This window comes from Denticeps clupeoides, chromosome 10, assembly GCF_900700375.1.
Source record: "Denticeps clupeoides chromosome 10, fDenClu1.1, whole genome shotgun sequence".
NCBI lineage: Eukaryota > Metazoa > Chordata > Actinopteri > Clupeiformes > Denticipitidae > Denticeps > Denticeps clupeoides.
Window position 1 is genome coordinate 3302616 of NC_041716.1, and position 17351 is coordinate 3319966.

At 43.1% G+C, this 17351-nt stretch overlaps 1 protein-coding gene across 5 annotated transcripts in view; it reads right to left on the minus strand.

The window, feature by feature from the left end:
* iqsec2b (IQ motif and Sec7 domain ArfGEF 2b) overlaps nucleotides 1-17351 on the minus strand; it is a 48683-nt gene that overhangs the window by 17914 nt on the left and 13418 nt on the right. The window contains exon 1 of one of the 5 annotated variants that reach the window (XM_028995017.1): nucleotides 3653-3918. The exons of the other annotated variants lie outside the window; for them this stretch is intronic. Coding sequence (XP_028850850.1) covers nucleotides 3653-3738 — 86 coding nt within the window. The 5' untranslated portion in view covers nucleotides 3739-3918. Of the gene's footprint in view, nucleotides 1-3652; nucleotides 3919-17351 lie in introns of those variants that run through there. 5 annotated transcript variants of the gene reach the window in all.

Here is a 17351-nt window from a genome sequence, read left to right on the forward strand (position 1 = left end):
TGCTAGAAATGATCCGTTGGCTTGTTCTACACGCAGGAGGAAAATTCTATTTAAGTCTAGGCACCAATACAAACAGCAACCAGTGTTGCGAAGATTACCTTGGAAATGTCAATTACAACTTGTTACAATTACAAGTTTTTAAAATGTAAAACAAATTACCATATAAAAGTAATGTAACTAATTTCATTTGATTATTTTTGTTAATTATGAATGAATATTCTTAACTTTTATCAATTTTGAAAATGTTTAATCTGGCATTGTTTACCTCATATAGCAGTACTTTGACTAAGTACCTCCTTTCAATACATTAATTAATATTATTATAACTGATCAATATAATATAATATAATATAATATAATAAATCAGGATATTATAATAACCAGAAGGTCAGACTTCAGGTGTCATTTTACTGTAAGATCATACAGTATAAAGCACTACTAATCCACATTTACTACTAATAAACATTTAACATTCGTGGGCAAATATTGATTTACCTACACTGTTTATTGCAGCATTTCCTTATTTCATTTTTGACAGTTTCACTAATGCCTATAACTTTTTGTGGAGTAGTGGACAGGACAGTACAAAGAAACAAAATCACATTTCAGTCCAAATATAAACATATTATTACTAGAAACATATGTTACATTTATGCATGTGTTATTGCAATGCATAATGCATGAGTCCATAAATTATACATATTTTACATAATATTTAAGATTTTATGTCAAGTCAACAAATGCATTATTTATCCATGAAAAAGGTCATCGTCACACATTTATCCTTTAATGCCATACTTGCTTCCTCCTCTCACTTCACTTCATCTGTAGACACCCACATCAGTAGATAAAGGTAGAGGAAGGGAGGTGGGGTTGCTTAGTGACCGTTACCATGAAAACAGTGTAAAGGAAGTCTGGTTACTATGGAGCCTAAAGATTCATCTGCTTTTGTGGGTGTAGAAAGGTTTTACGGTGAGGAAGATAATGATAATCTACAGGACAGAAGCGGAAGGTTGTGGATTCAAATCCTGAACCGCAAAGGTGCCACTGAGGTCACCGTGGTCAAGGTACTGTCCCCACACACTGCTCCCCCGGGTGATGGTTAAATGCAGAGGAAAGAGGATTTGTTGGATTCACTTAATTCAATTATGACACCTATTTCCACACATTTGAATGATGCTACTTGGAACTAAGCCAGGCAAATAGAAGGGTCCTATTTGAATTAAGTTAAACCAACGAATAATTTTTTTGAGTCACCGTATGCAGTGTATCACAATGACAATAACTTGACTTTCTTTACCTGCAACCTACACACTGTCACCTGCACCACTGCATTCCTGCAGCAGTCAAATTGATGCAAACATGAAAAAAAAAAAATTGTTATTAAGCAATGTACTGTATTTCCGAGTATAAAATCCGGGCATCTTGACCACATTTCGTCAGCTCCATTTAAATAAAAGGAGGAAATAAATAACTGAATTCCATGAATACATGTATTCTATTCTTGGAATGCAGAATAGAATGTTCAAATGTTAAATGGTGTTTGACTGACTGCACAACCGCACAGCTGAAATGGACTCTGGGCCAGAACAGGTTTGTTCTGCATGAGGAAAAATGTTCACAAGCGACTCCTACTGTCATTCATGTCCTGAGAGGAGCAGCATTGACAATCCAGATATTTGCAGTAGGTACAGAAAGTAAATTTTGTTAATACATTTTGTTGTATTGCAGCCATTTGCAAAATTGACATTTTAGCAGATTTATTAACAAAGAAAAACTGAAATATCACATGGTCCCAAGTATTCAGACCCTTTGCTACGACACTCATATATTTAACTCAGCTGCTATCCATTTCTTCTGAGACAGTTCTACACCTTCATTTGAGTCCAGCTGTGTTTGGACTTGACACCAGGACACCTGTCTATATAAGACCGTACAGCTCACAATGCAGGTCAGAGCAAGTCAAAGAAACTGCCTGAAGAGCTCAGAGACAGAATTGTGGCACAGCGTACAGTGGCCTCCATAATCCTTAAATGAAAGATGTTTGGCACGACCAGAACCTTTCCTAGAGCTGGCCATCTGGCCTAACTGAGCTATTGAGGGAGAAGAGCCTTGGTGAGAGAGGTAAAGAAGAAGTTACAGAGATGCAGTCGGGAGATGGGATTAAGTTGTAGCACGTCGACCATCACTGCAGTCCTTTACCAGTCGGGGCTTTATGGCAGAGTGGCCCGACAGAAGCCTTTTTAGTGCAAGACACATGAAAGTCTGCATTGAGTTTGCTAAGAAACAACTGAAGGACTCCAACATGGTGATAAACGAGATTAATTTCTCTGGCCTTATTTTGGCCTTAATTTTAAGCGCTATGTGTAGAGAGAACCAAGCACTGCTCATCACCTGTACAATACAGTCCCGACAGTGAAGCATGGTGGTGGCAGCATCATGCTGTGGGGATGTTTTGCAGCTGCAGGGACAGGATGACCATAGTACAGGGATATCCTGCACGAAAACCTTCTCCAGAGTGCTCAGGAATTCAGACTGGGCTGAAGGTTTACCTTCCAACAAGACAATGACCCTAAGCACACAGCTAAAATAAGGAATGAGTGACTTCATGGTTGTTCTCGAATGGCCCAGCCAGAGCTCTGACCCAATTGATTATCTCTGGAGAGACCACTAACCCTTACCATCCAACCTGCCAGAACTGGAGAGGACCTGCAAGGAGAAATGGCAGAGGATCCCCAAATCCAGGTGTGAAAAACTTGTTGCATCTATCCCAAAAAGACTCACGGCTGTATTAGCTGTATTTAAGGGGGTCTGAATACCTCCCGTACCCACTGTACATGCATCAAATGCATATGCAGACAGGTTGACAGATAGGGAATACAGAACTAAAACACTTTAATGCTCTACTAGATAAACTTGTTTAGGAAAAGTTTGAGTGGTAATTCTATATCACATTCTACGTACTTAAAGGAAGTCAAAATTAAAGTAAACAAACACCCTGATGTCTAGAAATGTGTTTAAATAGCATCCATTTATAGTGCATATAGTGCAAATTATTTCATGTTGGGCGGTAGTAGCCTAGTGGATAACACACTCGCCTATGAACCAGAAGACCCAGGTTCAAATCCCATTTACTACCTTTGTGTCCCCGAGCAAGACACTTAACCCTGAGTGTCTCCAGCGGGGGACTGTCCCTGTAACTACTAAGTCGCTCTGGATAAGGACGTCTGATAAATGCTGTAAATGTAAATATTGAAACCAGTAATCAATCAATGGATTTATTATATGAGCAATAGTCCTGCTTGAACTGTCTGTTTTTGTACAGTTATAGTACTGATTCCATTCACAGTTGGAATTCAATAGCACAACAATATATATTATTATAACACATCATGCAAAATATCAAAAGGAAATTTATATAAAAATTCATCTATACATTCTTATGTGTAATAGACTGATTTTCTGATCTCCTACAACCCTACAATTCGGTGAACTATCTATAGCAGCTTAATTTGTCTACATTACTCCATTACTTTAGAGTCCAGAGATGAAAGAAGTATTAGAAATCTGACATGTACTCGCGGTTCTGGAAGACATAAAGAAGTCTTCCCAAACGGCAACAAAAAAAACTAACTATAATGCAAAAACTTACCGTGGTAATGACGGATGGAAGTCCCGCACGGACTGGTTGAGCACAGCGAGACACACCCTCTGATAAGTATGCACACGAGAAGGCATCACATCACACACACGCGCACATGACCTGCCGAGCCGTCGGTCAGCATTCCTCGCAGTCTTCCTCCTCCAGACAGTACAACCACCCGACGCGCAAAATACCGAGAACGACACTTTCAAGTGGGCGGAGGCTGCAATTTAAAGGTAACTACAATTAGTAATAACGACCCTACTTATAGTTATATACACATTATATAAAACAATAATAAGTTTGAGTATATTGGGACCTTTTTGAAAAGTCACTTTTTACGAATAATATGGTTACCACGCATAGCTACATTATGTGATTTAAAGAGCTCAGTAAGTCTTTTACAGTAAAATAAAAAATGAAATTACAAACAGACGTTCACCAAGAATATTTAACAACCAGGCACCTTTGTTTCTTTGAAAAAGGAACGTTTTATTGTTCGTTTGATCTAAGAAACGGTTGTTTCTACATGTTTCCAGTGTCAATCTGTTCAGATTCGCTCAGTGTCCGAACAACGAATAAAATAACAACATATCCTGGAAATGTATATTTTTTATTATACGTCACATCACACTGAGACGTGTAGATCACCTTAAAAAACAAACAAAAACAGGAGACGTGGTCTACTTAACTGTCTACTTACTAACAGACGTATGCAATTTATTACATTTATACGTTTCTTACCTCGTCTAATACAATGGTACAGATAAAAGCTAAGCCTTCTCAGCATCCTGGGTGACGTTAACAAACCTGTAACATCATCGCTTATACGATGCAAATTACTGTGTGAACATTGACGGAGGGGCTGGAACAGGCATGCATTAACCAAGATAAACCCAGAGAGAAGAATGATGGCACTAGGTCCCCATCTTCTTCACCTCATGTTGATGAACGCGGAGAGAAGGTCTAACGCTGAAGAGCGGCTTCGGTAAAGTACTAGAGAAAAGGATTTGCTCGGGCTCCTCCGGTGTCCACTGGTTCTGGAGTTACCTAGAAGAGGGGCTGCTGCAATTTGAGGGAGCGCAGCAGAACTGGTGACCCGAGTCAATGTCCTCCTCTTCTCTAACACACCAGAGGTGAAGACAGACATCGACAGATGAAGAGACAGACAGAACACAAATACTGAAAAAAGCAACAATGCAGGCAAGATTACTGCACACAGGACAGACGATGGCAAAGTTAGGCAGCAGGTATATTACTAAATGTCACATGTTTATCCGTGGACCTGTCACATTTCCACTGTCTAGCAGCAATACAGAGACGTACAGACACGTGTGACAAATTAAAGTGAAAAATAAATTAACAGCATTGGTAAAGTTCTAACCTTTTTACTGTTTGCTCACACGCACGTGTAGCGTCAGCCTTTGAGGGTGGGCGTGCCTGCCATGCAGGGAGCACAGGAGTGGCATTCCATCCTCACCCAAGTGACTGACCAATGCATTCGTGTTTGGGAAAATTGCATTAATGGATTTGATTAGCTAGTTCTGGCTAATTGGTTTCTGCTGCAAGCAGTGTAAAGCAACAGACCCACAATTCAGTTTGGCGACGGATGACATCACCCCATTCAAAGTGAATAAGAGGTGCCTATGGCACGCTTTTATTAGTTATAATAGAAATATATTGATGATATCCGTAATGTAATTTCAGGTATCCACTAAGATATCCACATTATTCCTCTTACAGATATCTGCTACATCATACTTCCTAGGGGAAATGACACCATGTTTTCCATTCACGTCTATTGGGCTTCCCATTTCAGATATCCAGAATGATCCAGTATTCTACATATCTGCAGTAACATTCTTACAAGGAGAAATGCACATATCTACAATTCAGTACTTACTATTCACAGCATTAATTTTAGATATACAAAATGAAAATTACATTTCCGATATCCATAATGATATTCTGAATATTCAAATCCACATTTCACCTCTCTAATTAATAAGTATTTTATTGTACATTCGTGCACATTTAGCCTCTCCAACGTCAATGCTTTCTCACACTCGTCACAGAATCCCACAAAATGCACAATAAATTATCCTAATTAAATCCTGAATATCTCACGTAACATCCGTGCAAGGAAGTCAAAGGACTAACAGGAATTATTGTTGTGAGTGACAGTAGTGAAAACAAAGTGATTGTCATTGGGAAGAAGATTCAGCACATCACACAATGACAACAAAATGTGTCCTCTGTATTTAACAGAGTGTGTGCACGATACCTTGGTCAACGGGACCTCAGTGGCACCTCGGCAGTGGCACCTCGGATTCCTTATCCACCAGGCCACCACTGACCCATCGCAAACCTCTCCCTAATCTGAAATTTTGGTGTATTTTTTTTAAATGTCACTATTTTCTGAAACGTTTTGACCTTCAGGGCCACCTTAGCAATAGCTATTAAATTTCGAAACCATTCCTAATTGAGGCAGGCAATTGGGGCAATTCTAATTCTAATTAATGAATTAATGTTAATTTATTCTTTATTTAATCATTTGGCAGCCCTAATATATTTTTAACATAAAATGTGTTAGTCAGGTGTTTCACAGATTCTTCATGTTATATAATTTTTACTTTTTTTTTTTTTTTTTTAACATTTTTACTTATATTTTAATAATTTACTGACGCAATACAAATTATTGCTATTGGATTATCTATTGTTCCTACTTGCTTTGTTTTTTTTGCATAATTTTTTATAATTATAATGTTGGAAGGCCCAAAATCAGCAACAATTTGTCCTGAGTTACAGTGGAATGATGTGCCATTTAATGCTAATCTGTCAGTTTGAAAGGTTCACTGATAATTAAAGTTACTGCAAACTCATCCACGGCTGATGCTGTTGTGCACTTGCCCATTTGTTAAATCCATATCATGTGGAAAAAAAGCTTTAATTAAAAAAAAAGTCCTTCTAATTTAGAATCTCTGGACACCCCCCTCCTCAAGCCCTTTTGCACATTTTGACATTTTTTCAAAATTCTGCCTTTAATTTGTCACGTGTCTGAACTCCAAGTCCGTCCACCAGGTGGCAGGCCGATACAATTTTAAAAGTTCACCGCATCAATTTCAGATGAACTGCAGTCTGCAGTCACCTAAAAGACGCGTTTTAGAACATTTCCAGCATGGTGATGAAACGTGTCAGGGGTACATCGCAATACGAAAACCAGCAGAGAAAACCACACACAGGAAAATAGGAGAAAATACACAGGATCTTGAGCCTTTTCAGGCCAGCGGGTGGGAGGCATGCAGGCCGCTGGCTGAGGGAGGTAAGCGGGTGAATGAGACACAGATGAGAGGCATGTGGAGAGGTCACATTATCCAGATGAACAAGTGCCGCCAATCATACTGAATGCGTAATCAAGGTGCACTCTGGGTAAAAAGCTTCTGAATGACGTGAGAAATAAAGGCGGCCAAGGCCGGTGCCTCCAGCGTGTACCATTAAATGTCCCAAATATCTCTCCTTTTGTGCTGGAAAGTTTCAGGCTCTGCCACGCTCAGGCTGAAGGGAACTTTTTAACTTTCGGGCTGACGAGAGAGAGAGAGAGAGAGACGGAGAGAAAGCAACAGGAGGAGAATAAGAAGAGAGAGTGGGAGACCAGTTCATAGACAATTGGCCACTCCTCCATGTAAGATCTCTATTTCTGCTGTCCTCTTCTCGTTCACTTTAACAACTCTGTCACGCTGAGCAGCGAGCATGTCTCTGACCAGAACCATTTAAAAAAAACGTCTCCACAGCCCCTCCAGCCAGACACAGTTCTCAGCAAGAGGAAGGGATGGTGATGGGTGAGAGGGCGAGAGACACAGAGATGGTGAGAGGAAGTGAGGGGGTGACAGGGAGGGAATCAGGAAAACATCCCCTGTCTGAGGTCAGGGGAGACACATGTGGACCATGTGGAAGGTCAGGAGATGGGGGCTCTGGACACTCTATACCATTACAGAGTGTCCCCAAGGGTCTTTTTGGGGTTATAGAGGCTCATGTGGACTTCTCATGATGGGATTAGGGGTCCTGGACGTGCCAGAGAGGGGTCAGAGGTTGGGGGCTGGTGAAGGACAGCCACTGGTGGCCCTTACCTGGCCTTCTCCGGAGACGTGGCTGTGGCCAGTGTGCTAGGCGGCTTGGGCTTTCGCAGCCTGGAGGGGCAGCAAAACTGATGGTGGCTGGAATGGCTAACAACTGTCAGACTGTGACTGTAGAAGAGGGTGGCAGAAGAATTGGTGAGTGCGGAACAGCTTGAGTAAGAGTGCAGCTTGACACTGAAAGACAGAGAGAGAGAAAGAGAGAACAAGGCAGAGAAAGAAACAGGGACAGGGATGGACAGAGAGGAGAAGGAGAAAGTCACGACAGCAGCAACAGGCAGACAGGAGCCACAAAAGTAGCAGAGGAAACAGGCAGAAGCGGCAATGAGGATGAAATAAAAGCAAAAGAGTAAACGGGGTGAGAACAGCGAGAGATATATGGCAGGAGGCACAGTGAAACCTATATGAAGAGTCAACTGAAGTCCCACACTGACTGTACGCATGGGCCAAGCATACAACGTCAGATAAGATTGAAACAAATCTGGAAATGGGTACTCCGGCTCCATGATCCGGGCCAGAGTTTCGCTGTGTTTGTGTTCCTAATTTTCCTGATAGTGTGTAGCTGTTATGACATGTATAAATGTTCCCCTTTTGTGCTTTGTCCTTTAATGGCTTCTCGCAATATCAGTCCTGTATTGCTGTGTGAACTAGTCATTTGTATTAAACCCGTTTGTGAGAAAAAGTTTGTATAACAATATAGATTTTTGCCCAGTCTTAATTCAAACTGGATTTGAAATTTGAATGGATTGCACAAGACTGAATACAATGCATTAAATGAATGGTGCAGTTATATGCATATACTAATATATATACATATAGAGAGAGACAGATAGCTAGAATAAAAAACTGTCTGTTTTTTTTTTTTGCATACATGCCAAATGTCCAAACGGTAAATGATGAAGTGAAAATGATCAGTTATTCCCGTGGTGCTACCCTCCTCTGTGAAATTGAACATGAGCCCCTTCTGATGGGATTAAAATGGAAATCTCCCACCACCCCGCTGGTTTATGTAAGTCCATAGCGAAGTCTGCATATTGTATAAAAATGATTCCGCCTTTGGCTGTTTTCACAGCATGTTTGTTAAGATGTTCCTGTTCTTGGAACATCTGTAGGTTCTCCAGATTGTGCCGGCCAGCTGCTGCATCATGAGAACTGCTGTTAAACCACCAAGAAACCCTGCAAGATTATCTCGACCTCACGGCTTGTGGCTTCATACGCTTAATTCTCCCCAATAACAATGCGCCCGTGGCGATATGCATAAGATGAAAGGTTGCACAACCTTTGCTTGACCTTTTCTTTGCATCGTACAGAGGGGGACCTCTGAGTCAGTCCATCTGCATCCGGACTCAGAGACGGATTAGCATCTAAATACCAGCCACGTCGGCAGGGCCAGCAGCTGTCAGAAGAAGGACATCCAGAGCAGCTAATTTCAGCAGAGAGGCCTGCTGTGTGGGGCCGAGAAGAGCCGGCAGCCAGGAGATCCAGCCAAGCAGATGAGAGGCATCATGCGCCCGGCACCGGCCACTGGCTGTGAATCGGAAAACAGCCGAAACTTGAGAAAACAGGCGAGCTGGAGAGGCCAGGTGTCCCCAGTTCAACGTTGCCAGATCCTAAATGTTAAAGTATCATACCAGCAGCCTTAAATTATCATATTTTGGGAAAAGTTTTTGTACACATGCAGTTTCCTTTCTGACATTGCTCAAAAAATATGATCACAGACTGATATTATATTGTAATGCAACTTTTACCTACAGAACGCATAAACCAGTCAAGCATGTCGGCACAGCCAGATGAAAACCTTGTTTTCCCGGATTTTACCTTGTCGTGGTACAGAAATAAATGAAGGGAAGAAATTATCATACATTATGGGATTTTTGGAATTATTGAACGTACATCATACAGGGGGTAAAATTATGGTACACGCTCAAGTTTATAATAATCAAGTCTAACATGTAAGTCCCTCACAATCCCCCACCATCCCTTCGTTCTTTGGGAGAATGTTTGTATTCATGAAAAAATGCAGTAATGTGGCATTGCTGCCAAATAAAAAAAAACGCATGGAGCAGAGCTGGCCTTTCTGCGTTTCGTCTCGGGTGGGGAATGTCCTGCCTGTCGAGCCATATGGCTGTCCTCAGAGGACTGTCAGGTTCATTGCTCTCAGATCCTAATTACTGGGGTAGATGAAGACAAATCGGGGTGTAATGCAGATGCTCTAATATGCAAGTTAGAGGACTTGGATGAGATCAGCGGGAGTCTGGTGGCTAAAGCAGACAGTCCAAAGCAGGTAAGCCAGCGCTTCAGAGGTCATGGAGAACATGCAAGGTAGAAGGGACAATGTCAGAACGCTAGCATCAGTGATGGGGTAACTCCACCTATTTCATGCTGAGGCTGTGTTTGGACCATGCTGCAGCCTCCCACTGTTGAGATGTAAATGAGATGTTCTAGGGCATGGATAACTTAACTTAAAATTCATAAAATTCTGCCAGAGCACATTATCATTTCAATGGAGCATTGTACTTTTTTATTACCTTTTTTATCAGGAGGGTAAAAATATTTTAAAAAGTGTTTTGCTTGGCTAAGTTTTCAAGTCTGACAACAGAAAAAAAAAAGAAAAAAGAATTATGCCATAATTTGGACCATGAAGGATAAATCAGATGAAGGACACATTCGACATCCTTACCAGGTCACCGATGTCACATCTGGTTGGACAAATCCCTTACATGGGTCTCCAGGATGGCCAGCTTTGATCACAAATACCCCAAAAATAAGACACCTTTTGGGATCTGGTCACAATACTGTGTCTGGACACAATTCTGGTCACTCTAGCACAATGCTGGTTCTGAATGGAGTGAAAAAGAACTCAGGCACCCCACTACTAGATGTTAGTACCTGGTGAGCCGCATTACTAATACGCCTTGGCAGTGAGGGGGCTTCATTTCCACACAGCATTTTCTCAATTGGGCATGTTAATGGGCTGAAATTGGGCCTTTACACTTTATCATTACACTGCAGCAGTGCTTGTTTCCGTACTGGGATTAATAAAGCTTCCAATTAAATTAGAATAACCTGCCAGCAGTGGAGCCATTCCCTTTTAATTCTGTCATAAAGATTAAATGGAAAGGAGTAAAGTGTTTTTTTTATTTTTAATAAACTGCTCCAACAGTTAACAATAAATATAACGTTCATTTTAATGTTCAGTATAAAAAATGTTTATATAATGTCTTCTGTGAAAAATAGAAAACTAAGAGAAAACTAAGAATTTTTTAATAAAATGTATTTAATAACTTTATTATTTCATAACTTTACATTTATTATTATGAAATAATAAATGTAAATGAATACATTTAACTAATTTATATATTCCTTTATTAGTGTTACCCAATTTTTGGGCATCCCAGTGGACGCCAGAATAATTTCTCATATCAGGAAACAACTATCTGTCTATTACATATCTTTACTATCTATAACAAGAAATAACAGTGATTTCCTTAAATATGTAATTAACTGTGCAAATTTAACCAGATAAATGTATACCTTCGGGATGATGTACTGTACCGTGCCGTGATGGCCGAATGCTCTGGGCTACAGGGAAGATTTTTGAGGAACTGCTGAGCTGGTTACATAACAGCAACCGAGTCTGACCGGGATTGAAGGACTCTGCACATTTTATTTCCGAGCGACTCGCAGATGCATCTTCCTTAAAGTGCAAAAAAGATGGGGAGTCACACACATCGAGTTTTTCTCCTGCCCTACACACACGCAGTCCATCTTGTCACCCGTCTCATCCTTGTCTCAGTCAGCAGTAATTAAAGGAGCACTCTCTCCTCCTCACCTCGCCTCACACACTCCCGACCCTCATCCCGCTCGCGTTCCTACACATTCCGGGTCTGAGGGCCTAATAACGATGGAAGCAAGAAGACTAAAATAGAGAGACACCGATGTGGGGGAGCGAAGGGAGTGAAGCAGAAGAGCCCACCCACACAGAAATCCGCTTTAAATATTCGGACTGGGAACGGAGTAGAAAACCTGCTCGAGCCGTTCGAAGGGGAGGCGGCGAGGAGCTGCAGCCGGCAAGAGTGGGCGGGGCTAAAAAGGCACCGTGGGGGTGGCCAAGGTCGGAGGACAGGAAGTGTGTGGGCAGGGGGAAGGTGTGTTTGGGGGGAGAGAGGAGGAAGGTGAGGTGAGCTGTGTCAGTGTGTGGGCGAATCTGCTCAACAACAAAACACAAGCGGGCCGAGAAAACGTACCAGTAAGAACGAAACGGAACGAAACGGGACGCTGCAATTAGGAGCCCTGCTAATTGAAGCGTCTACCTCGTTGGTTTAATCGAGGACAAAGTTACAACAAAATTGCAGATCACATTAATAAACATTTTCAATAAAGATCTTTCAAACATGATTCGGCATATCGATGCGCCAGACAAAGCCTGCGGCCAATCAGAAAGATTTCTCAGACCGCGCTCCCACAGCTCTGTCAAGGATCTTGATCAAAATGAAAAGCCGTGTTGAAAGACTTCAGAATGTTCGGTTCATTGACGGACTGACACAGAATAAAAAAAAACAAGTGGGGAAATATAACTTGATCAGGGTGGTAGTGGCCTAGTGGGTAACACACTCGCCTATGAACCAGAAGACCCAGATTGAAACCCCACTTACTACCATCGTGTCCCTGAGCAAGACACTTAACCCTGAGTGTCTCCAGGGGGACGGTCCCTGTAACTACTGATTGGATAAGGGCGCCTGGTAAATGCTGTAAATATATATATATATAAAATTATGCAAAAGGACGATTTACTGTAATGAGGGATGGTGCAAAGTGTAGGTCGTCTGAATAAAAAAGATTCATGGGACACTCCCACGTGCGTGACCTTGTCGCTCAGCCTCGCGCGGCGCTGACCTGAAAGAGGCACATTTCCATGAGAAGCTGTAATCTCCCGGCGGGCCCGATGTGCGCGTGGGCGCCTCTGCGGATTCCCGGAGGGACGAATGGTGAAGGGGAAGACAAACGAGACTTTTTCGCCCTTTTGCCGGAGCAGAAGAACTCTGACCCCTGCTGTGAAAAGATCGCAAACGGGAAGCTACGCGGCGGCACGGCCGCGGGGCTGAAAGTGGAGCCCCCGCTGCTTGGCAACAGGGCAGGCTGCACGTGTGGGCGACGGGGAAGCGAGTCGGAAAAAACAAGAGCTGCAGCTTGAGTGCAAGGAGACAGGAGGAGGGACGGATGAAGAGTGATACACAGCAGCACAGCACACGGTGCACACAGTGAAATGTCTCCTCTGCATTTAACCATCACCCTTGGTGAGCAGTGGGCAGCCATGACAGGTGCCCGGGGAGCAGTGTGTGGGGACGGTGCTTTGCTCAGTGGCACCTTGGTGGATCGGGATTTGAACCGGCAACCTTCTGATTACGCCCCACTGCCCCAATGTTTGAACCATACACCCCATTCTCCAACTCCGAATCCCCCCAACCCATATTCAGACGACCGGGTCTAGACCAGTCCGCGTGTGATCTGCCATGCCTGAAAAGTGAGGCCACCAAATTGTAATCAGTTCATCTTCGAGTGCACATTTGTGGCAATTCATAAAGAACGCATTTTGTTTGTGTTCATTCAAACAAAGGAGTTTAGAAGATGCAAAAAAGTGTAGAATAGTAGGGGTTGTGAACGCATGTTTGAAGATAAGAGTGTAATGGAGCTGCTCTGATGGCAGTTGGGCGCTCATTTCACCATCTGCTAGCATTCCCAGGTGACATTCCATGTCCCAGGTGACGTTCCATGCAGAAGCTGAGTGGTCTGGATTAGGCCTGGGAGGCTTCTGTGTAAACTGTATTTTGGGACCTCGATCCCGTCTGCGTTGCCGCTTTGCGTGTGAACAAATCGGCGTTTATGTTGTGTTGTGTTATGTTGTGTTATCTGAACCCGCATCTGGTTCCTTCGTCTCTCGCCCGTGACACATCCATATTTTCATATTCCAGTTTGCCGATATAATTTGCTTGGCTTTTACATTTCTGCCATTGATCAGCCTGTATCCAGAACGACTTACAGTCGGTAGTGGCAGGGACAGTCCCCCTGGAGACACTCAGAGTTCACTGTCTTTCTCAGGGACTGAATGGTAGTAAGTTGGGTAAGTGGTCTTCTGGTTCATGTGTTAATCACTAGGCCACGACTCCATTTTTAAATGGTCTGCAACCAAGTACGTTTATTTTCTGTGCATTAAATAAAAATGCAGATAAATGCAGTATTTTTGATGGTATAAAAACATTTCGACGGCATTTTTTTGGACTGCGGTAAACAATTATTTCATTCGTGCAAAAATAGTCTGAATAGATTAAGTATTAATGGACACTTTGATGGACACTTTAATGGAAACTTTGATGGATGAGATGTGGAACAGGCCCACATCTCATCAAGCTTGAGCTCCTCAGGCAGGTACTTCCTCCTACGCTCCTGTTTTTGCTGATTTGCTTATTTTCAGAAATCCCAAATGGATGAATAAATAATCCAGAACGCTGCAGCATGACTTGTTTTCAATCTTCCCAAATTCTCCCACACCACTCCATGTCTACGTCCCCTCCACTGGCTTCCTGTGGCTGCCCACGTCAGATTCAAAATGCTGATGTTTGCCTACAAAGCCGAGGAAGGGTCAGCACCCTCCTACCTCAGATCTCTCATCACTCCTTGTTCTGCACCTCGATCGCTCCGATGCTCCAGCACTGCTCCACTGGTACCAGGAAAACATTCATCTAGACTCTTCTCTGTCTTGGCTGAACTTCCACTTCAAACACAAGTTAAGATCTTCAAACACAAGTTAAAAACCTTCCTTTTTAGGAAATATTTTCCTTCAAAAGGCCTCTTATGTATATTTAAAAAAAAGGTGGCTAATGGTCCCTAGTTAATGGGTCAAATGATAAAAACGTAAATGGACAACAGTACACAGAGTGACACTGTGTTATGCACGAATAAATAAATACTAATAATCATAATCAAGTTAGCACTCAGTGAAATGAAACATAGAAAGATTTGATAGGAAGATCAGGATTAATTTCAGATCATTATTTTTTCCCCCTAAAAGCATATGTGATTGGTTGGAGAGCTACACCTCCTGTTTTCCTTCCTCTGTCTCTCATCCTCACTCCTACCTCCTTCTCCCACCCCTCCTCTGTCTCTCCCTCGCCCACAGTGTTCCTCCGAGCCTTCCCGCTTTCTGCAGAAACGCTGCTGGGCTGCAGCGAAGGCGAGCTGGAGTGTGTTTATCTGCATATCCGGAGAGAGCGAGCGAGCGAGCCACTTATGGCTTATTGAACATCGCAATATTCCAGCGCTCGTGTGGGCGCCCGGCTGAATACCAATGGACCGTTTTACCCGCAGCCGGGCACATTCAGCTGGAACGTTACTACAGTACCCGCCAAGATGCTGCCAAAGAGCCGATAGCTTAGAAGACGTCTCCCTCCTGGCGCCCCCTGTCTGCAGCCATGGGAGTTGTCCTAAACTCACACGATATGGAGGCGTGAATCACAAATAAATACATAAATAAATTATATTAATGTTTTGCACAAACACATTTCTTTAAACAGATGGATGACAATTACAATTAAAAAAATTATGCACTATTCAGAGAGCACCTCCCCTCATGAACTATAAACCACTAGCACTACTTTATCATCTTTATCATCTTTCTGTAAGTGTCATGACCGCCGGGCCTCAGACGGGCCTGCATGGACGCCCTAGAGGTCGTGCCAGGGGTCGACGGCCAGTATAAAACATGAGTGGCCATCTTGGACGCTGCCCGCTCTTTGTTGATTCCTACAGTTGATTCGCACAGTCTCGTCCCACGCCTGCCACGTTCTGCTGCAAGCTTTCCTTCCCACGTCCAGTGCCCCGTCTCCCGGTGTGGAGCCCCCCCCCCGAACCGCCCCGTTCCTGTCACTGTTCGCCATCTCCTCATCCGTACCTGCCGTATCCGCCCCTCCTTCTCCAGTCCTTCTCCAGCCTTCTCTCCGCGAGCGTGCAGCAAGTCACCTCCGAATGTAATGCAATTTCACGTCAGACCTGATGGCGTGATACACTGCATTACTGCAGTCATTTATTTTGCCTGATGAAATAAAATCAGTGTACGCTGCGATATCAAGAATCTATAAGCGTGAGGCACGCCTCCTGATATACGTCGATCAACCTGAGATTTTAATCACGCCGGTTTTCTGGTGATATACTGACCGGAAATATAAATACACCAGATGGCCAACTCGTAAAAAACACTGCACAGAGTCGACTTTAATTCAAATTGTTCATTTAATAAAACGCACCGCAGTTCGTAAGAGTAAAAGATAATATTAAATCCCTTAACAACAATACCGCCTGCCACGTCATCGCTGCCCGAGCACGTACACACACTCACTCACGTACGCAATAAACGGTTTATTTTCGTCTGTTGTTTAACTGCACGGACCTCCCACTCTGTAGCCCACCACTCCTCTCGCCTGTGATTCTGAACGGACACGAGCAGGAACTTGACAGGCGTCCCCGACGTCCCACCCGGACGTTACAGTCAGTCAGTCAGAGCATCTGCACCCGACTACAAAATATGCTGGACAGACACTGGCAGTCAGAGAAAACAGTGAATATTTCTGAGTTTATTTCCCTCGTGCTTCTCCTTTTCTGGCTGGATCTCATGACGTTCCTTCACACACACACACACACACACACACACACACACACACACACACTCAGAAAGCTTTTGAGCATCATCTGTGCCACATGGTGTCAGCTATTTCCTCCTACATGGATCTTTTTGTTTAATAACGCCCTCAGTGTTGAATTTCTTTCTCTGTAATGAAGCTTCTGTCTTCCTCTCCTCTCTTCTCACTGTCTCGGTGCCACACAATGCCACTAACCCCCGCCTAGACTCTCCTATAATGAGCACTTGGCCTGGCAGGACGGGCATGCAGAAAGCGCAATGTGCAAATGGACCCGACACCCAATGGCACAGGGAACCAAAGCAGCAGACACAGGAGAAACGCAGCGATTTCAAACAAAAACCCTCATCCGGTGCAGGTAGGGGCTCCGGTTAATTAGAACTTTATTCCATTTCAGGAGGTCGGGCTTCAAGCAGAACTGGTGCTGACAGGGAGCACGCGGTAATGAGATTCCGCTGAAAAGAAACCCCCAGTGGGTCGACGCCGCTGAGATGAGCCCGACGAGGAGCTGACCACGCCCACCCCCCCCGAGCGCATCATACCGCCCCACTGACCATCTTTTTGAGGGCTTCTCCCCTCGTCTAATTATAAATCTATAGCACAAACTAAACATTCTTTCCGTTTTTGATACCGCTCCATTCGCGGTCGAGAACAGAACCCTCTTGCCTGTTTTACTTGATTTCTTGATTGTAAAATAAATAATTAGATAGATAAATAAATACATGCAGTGGTACTAATAGAGTGAGAACATATTCTAAAACTGAAATCTGAATCTACTCAAGTCTGAATTTTTTTTTAAATAACAAAAAAAATAGACATTTTGTCTCTTTTCAAGACTTTCTGGCTACTTGCAGTATTTTATAAATTGTTGAAAAGTGAAAGTGA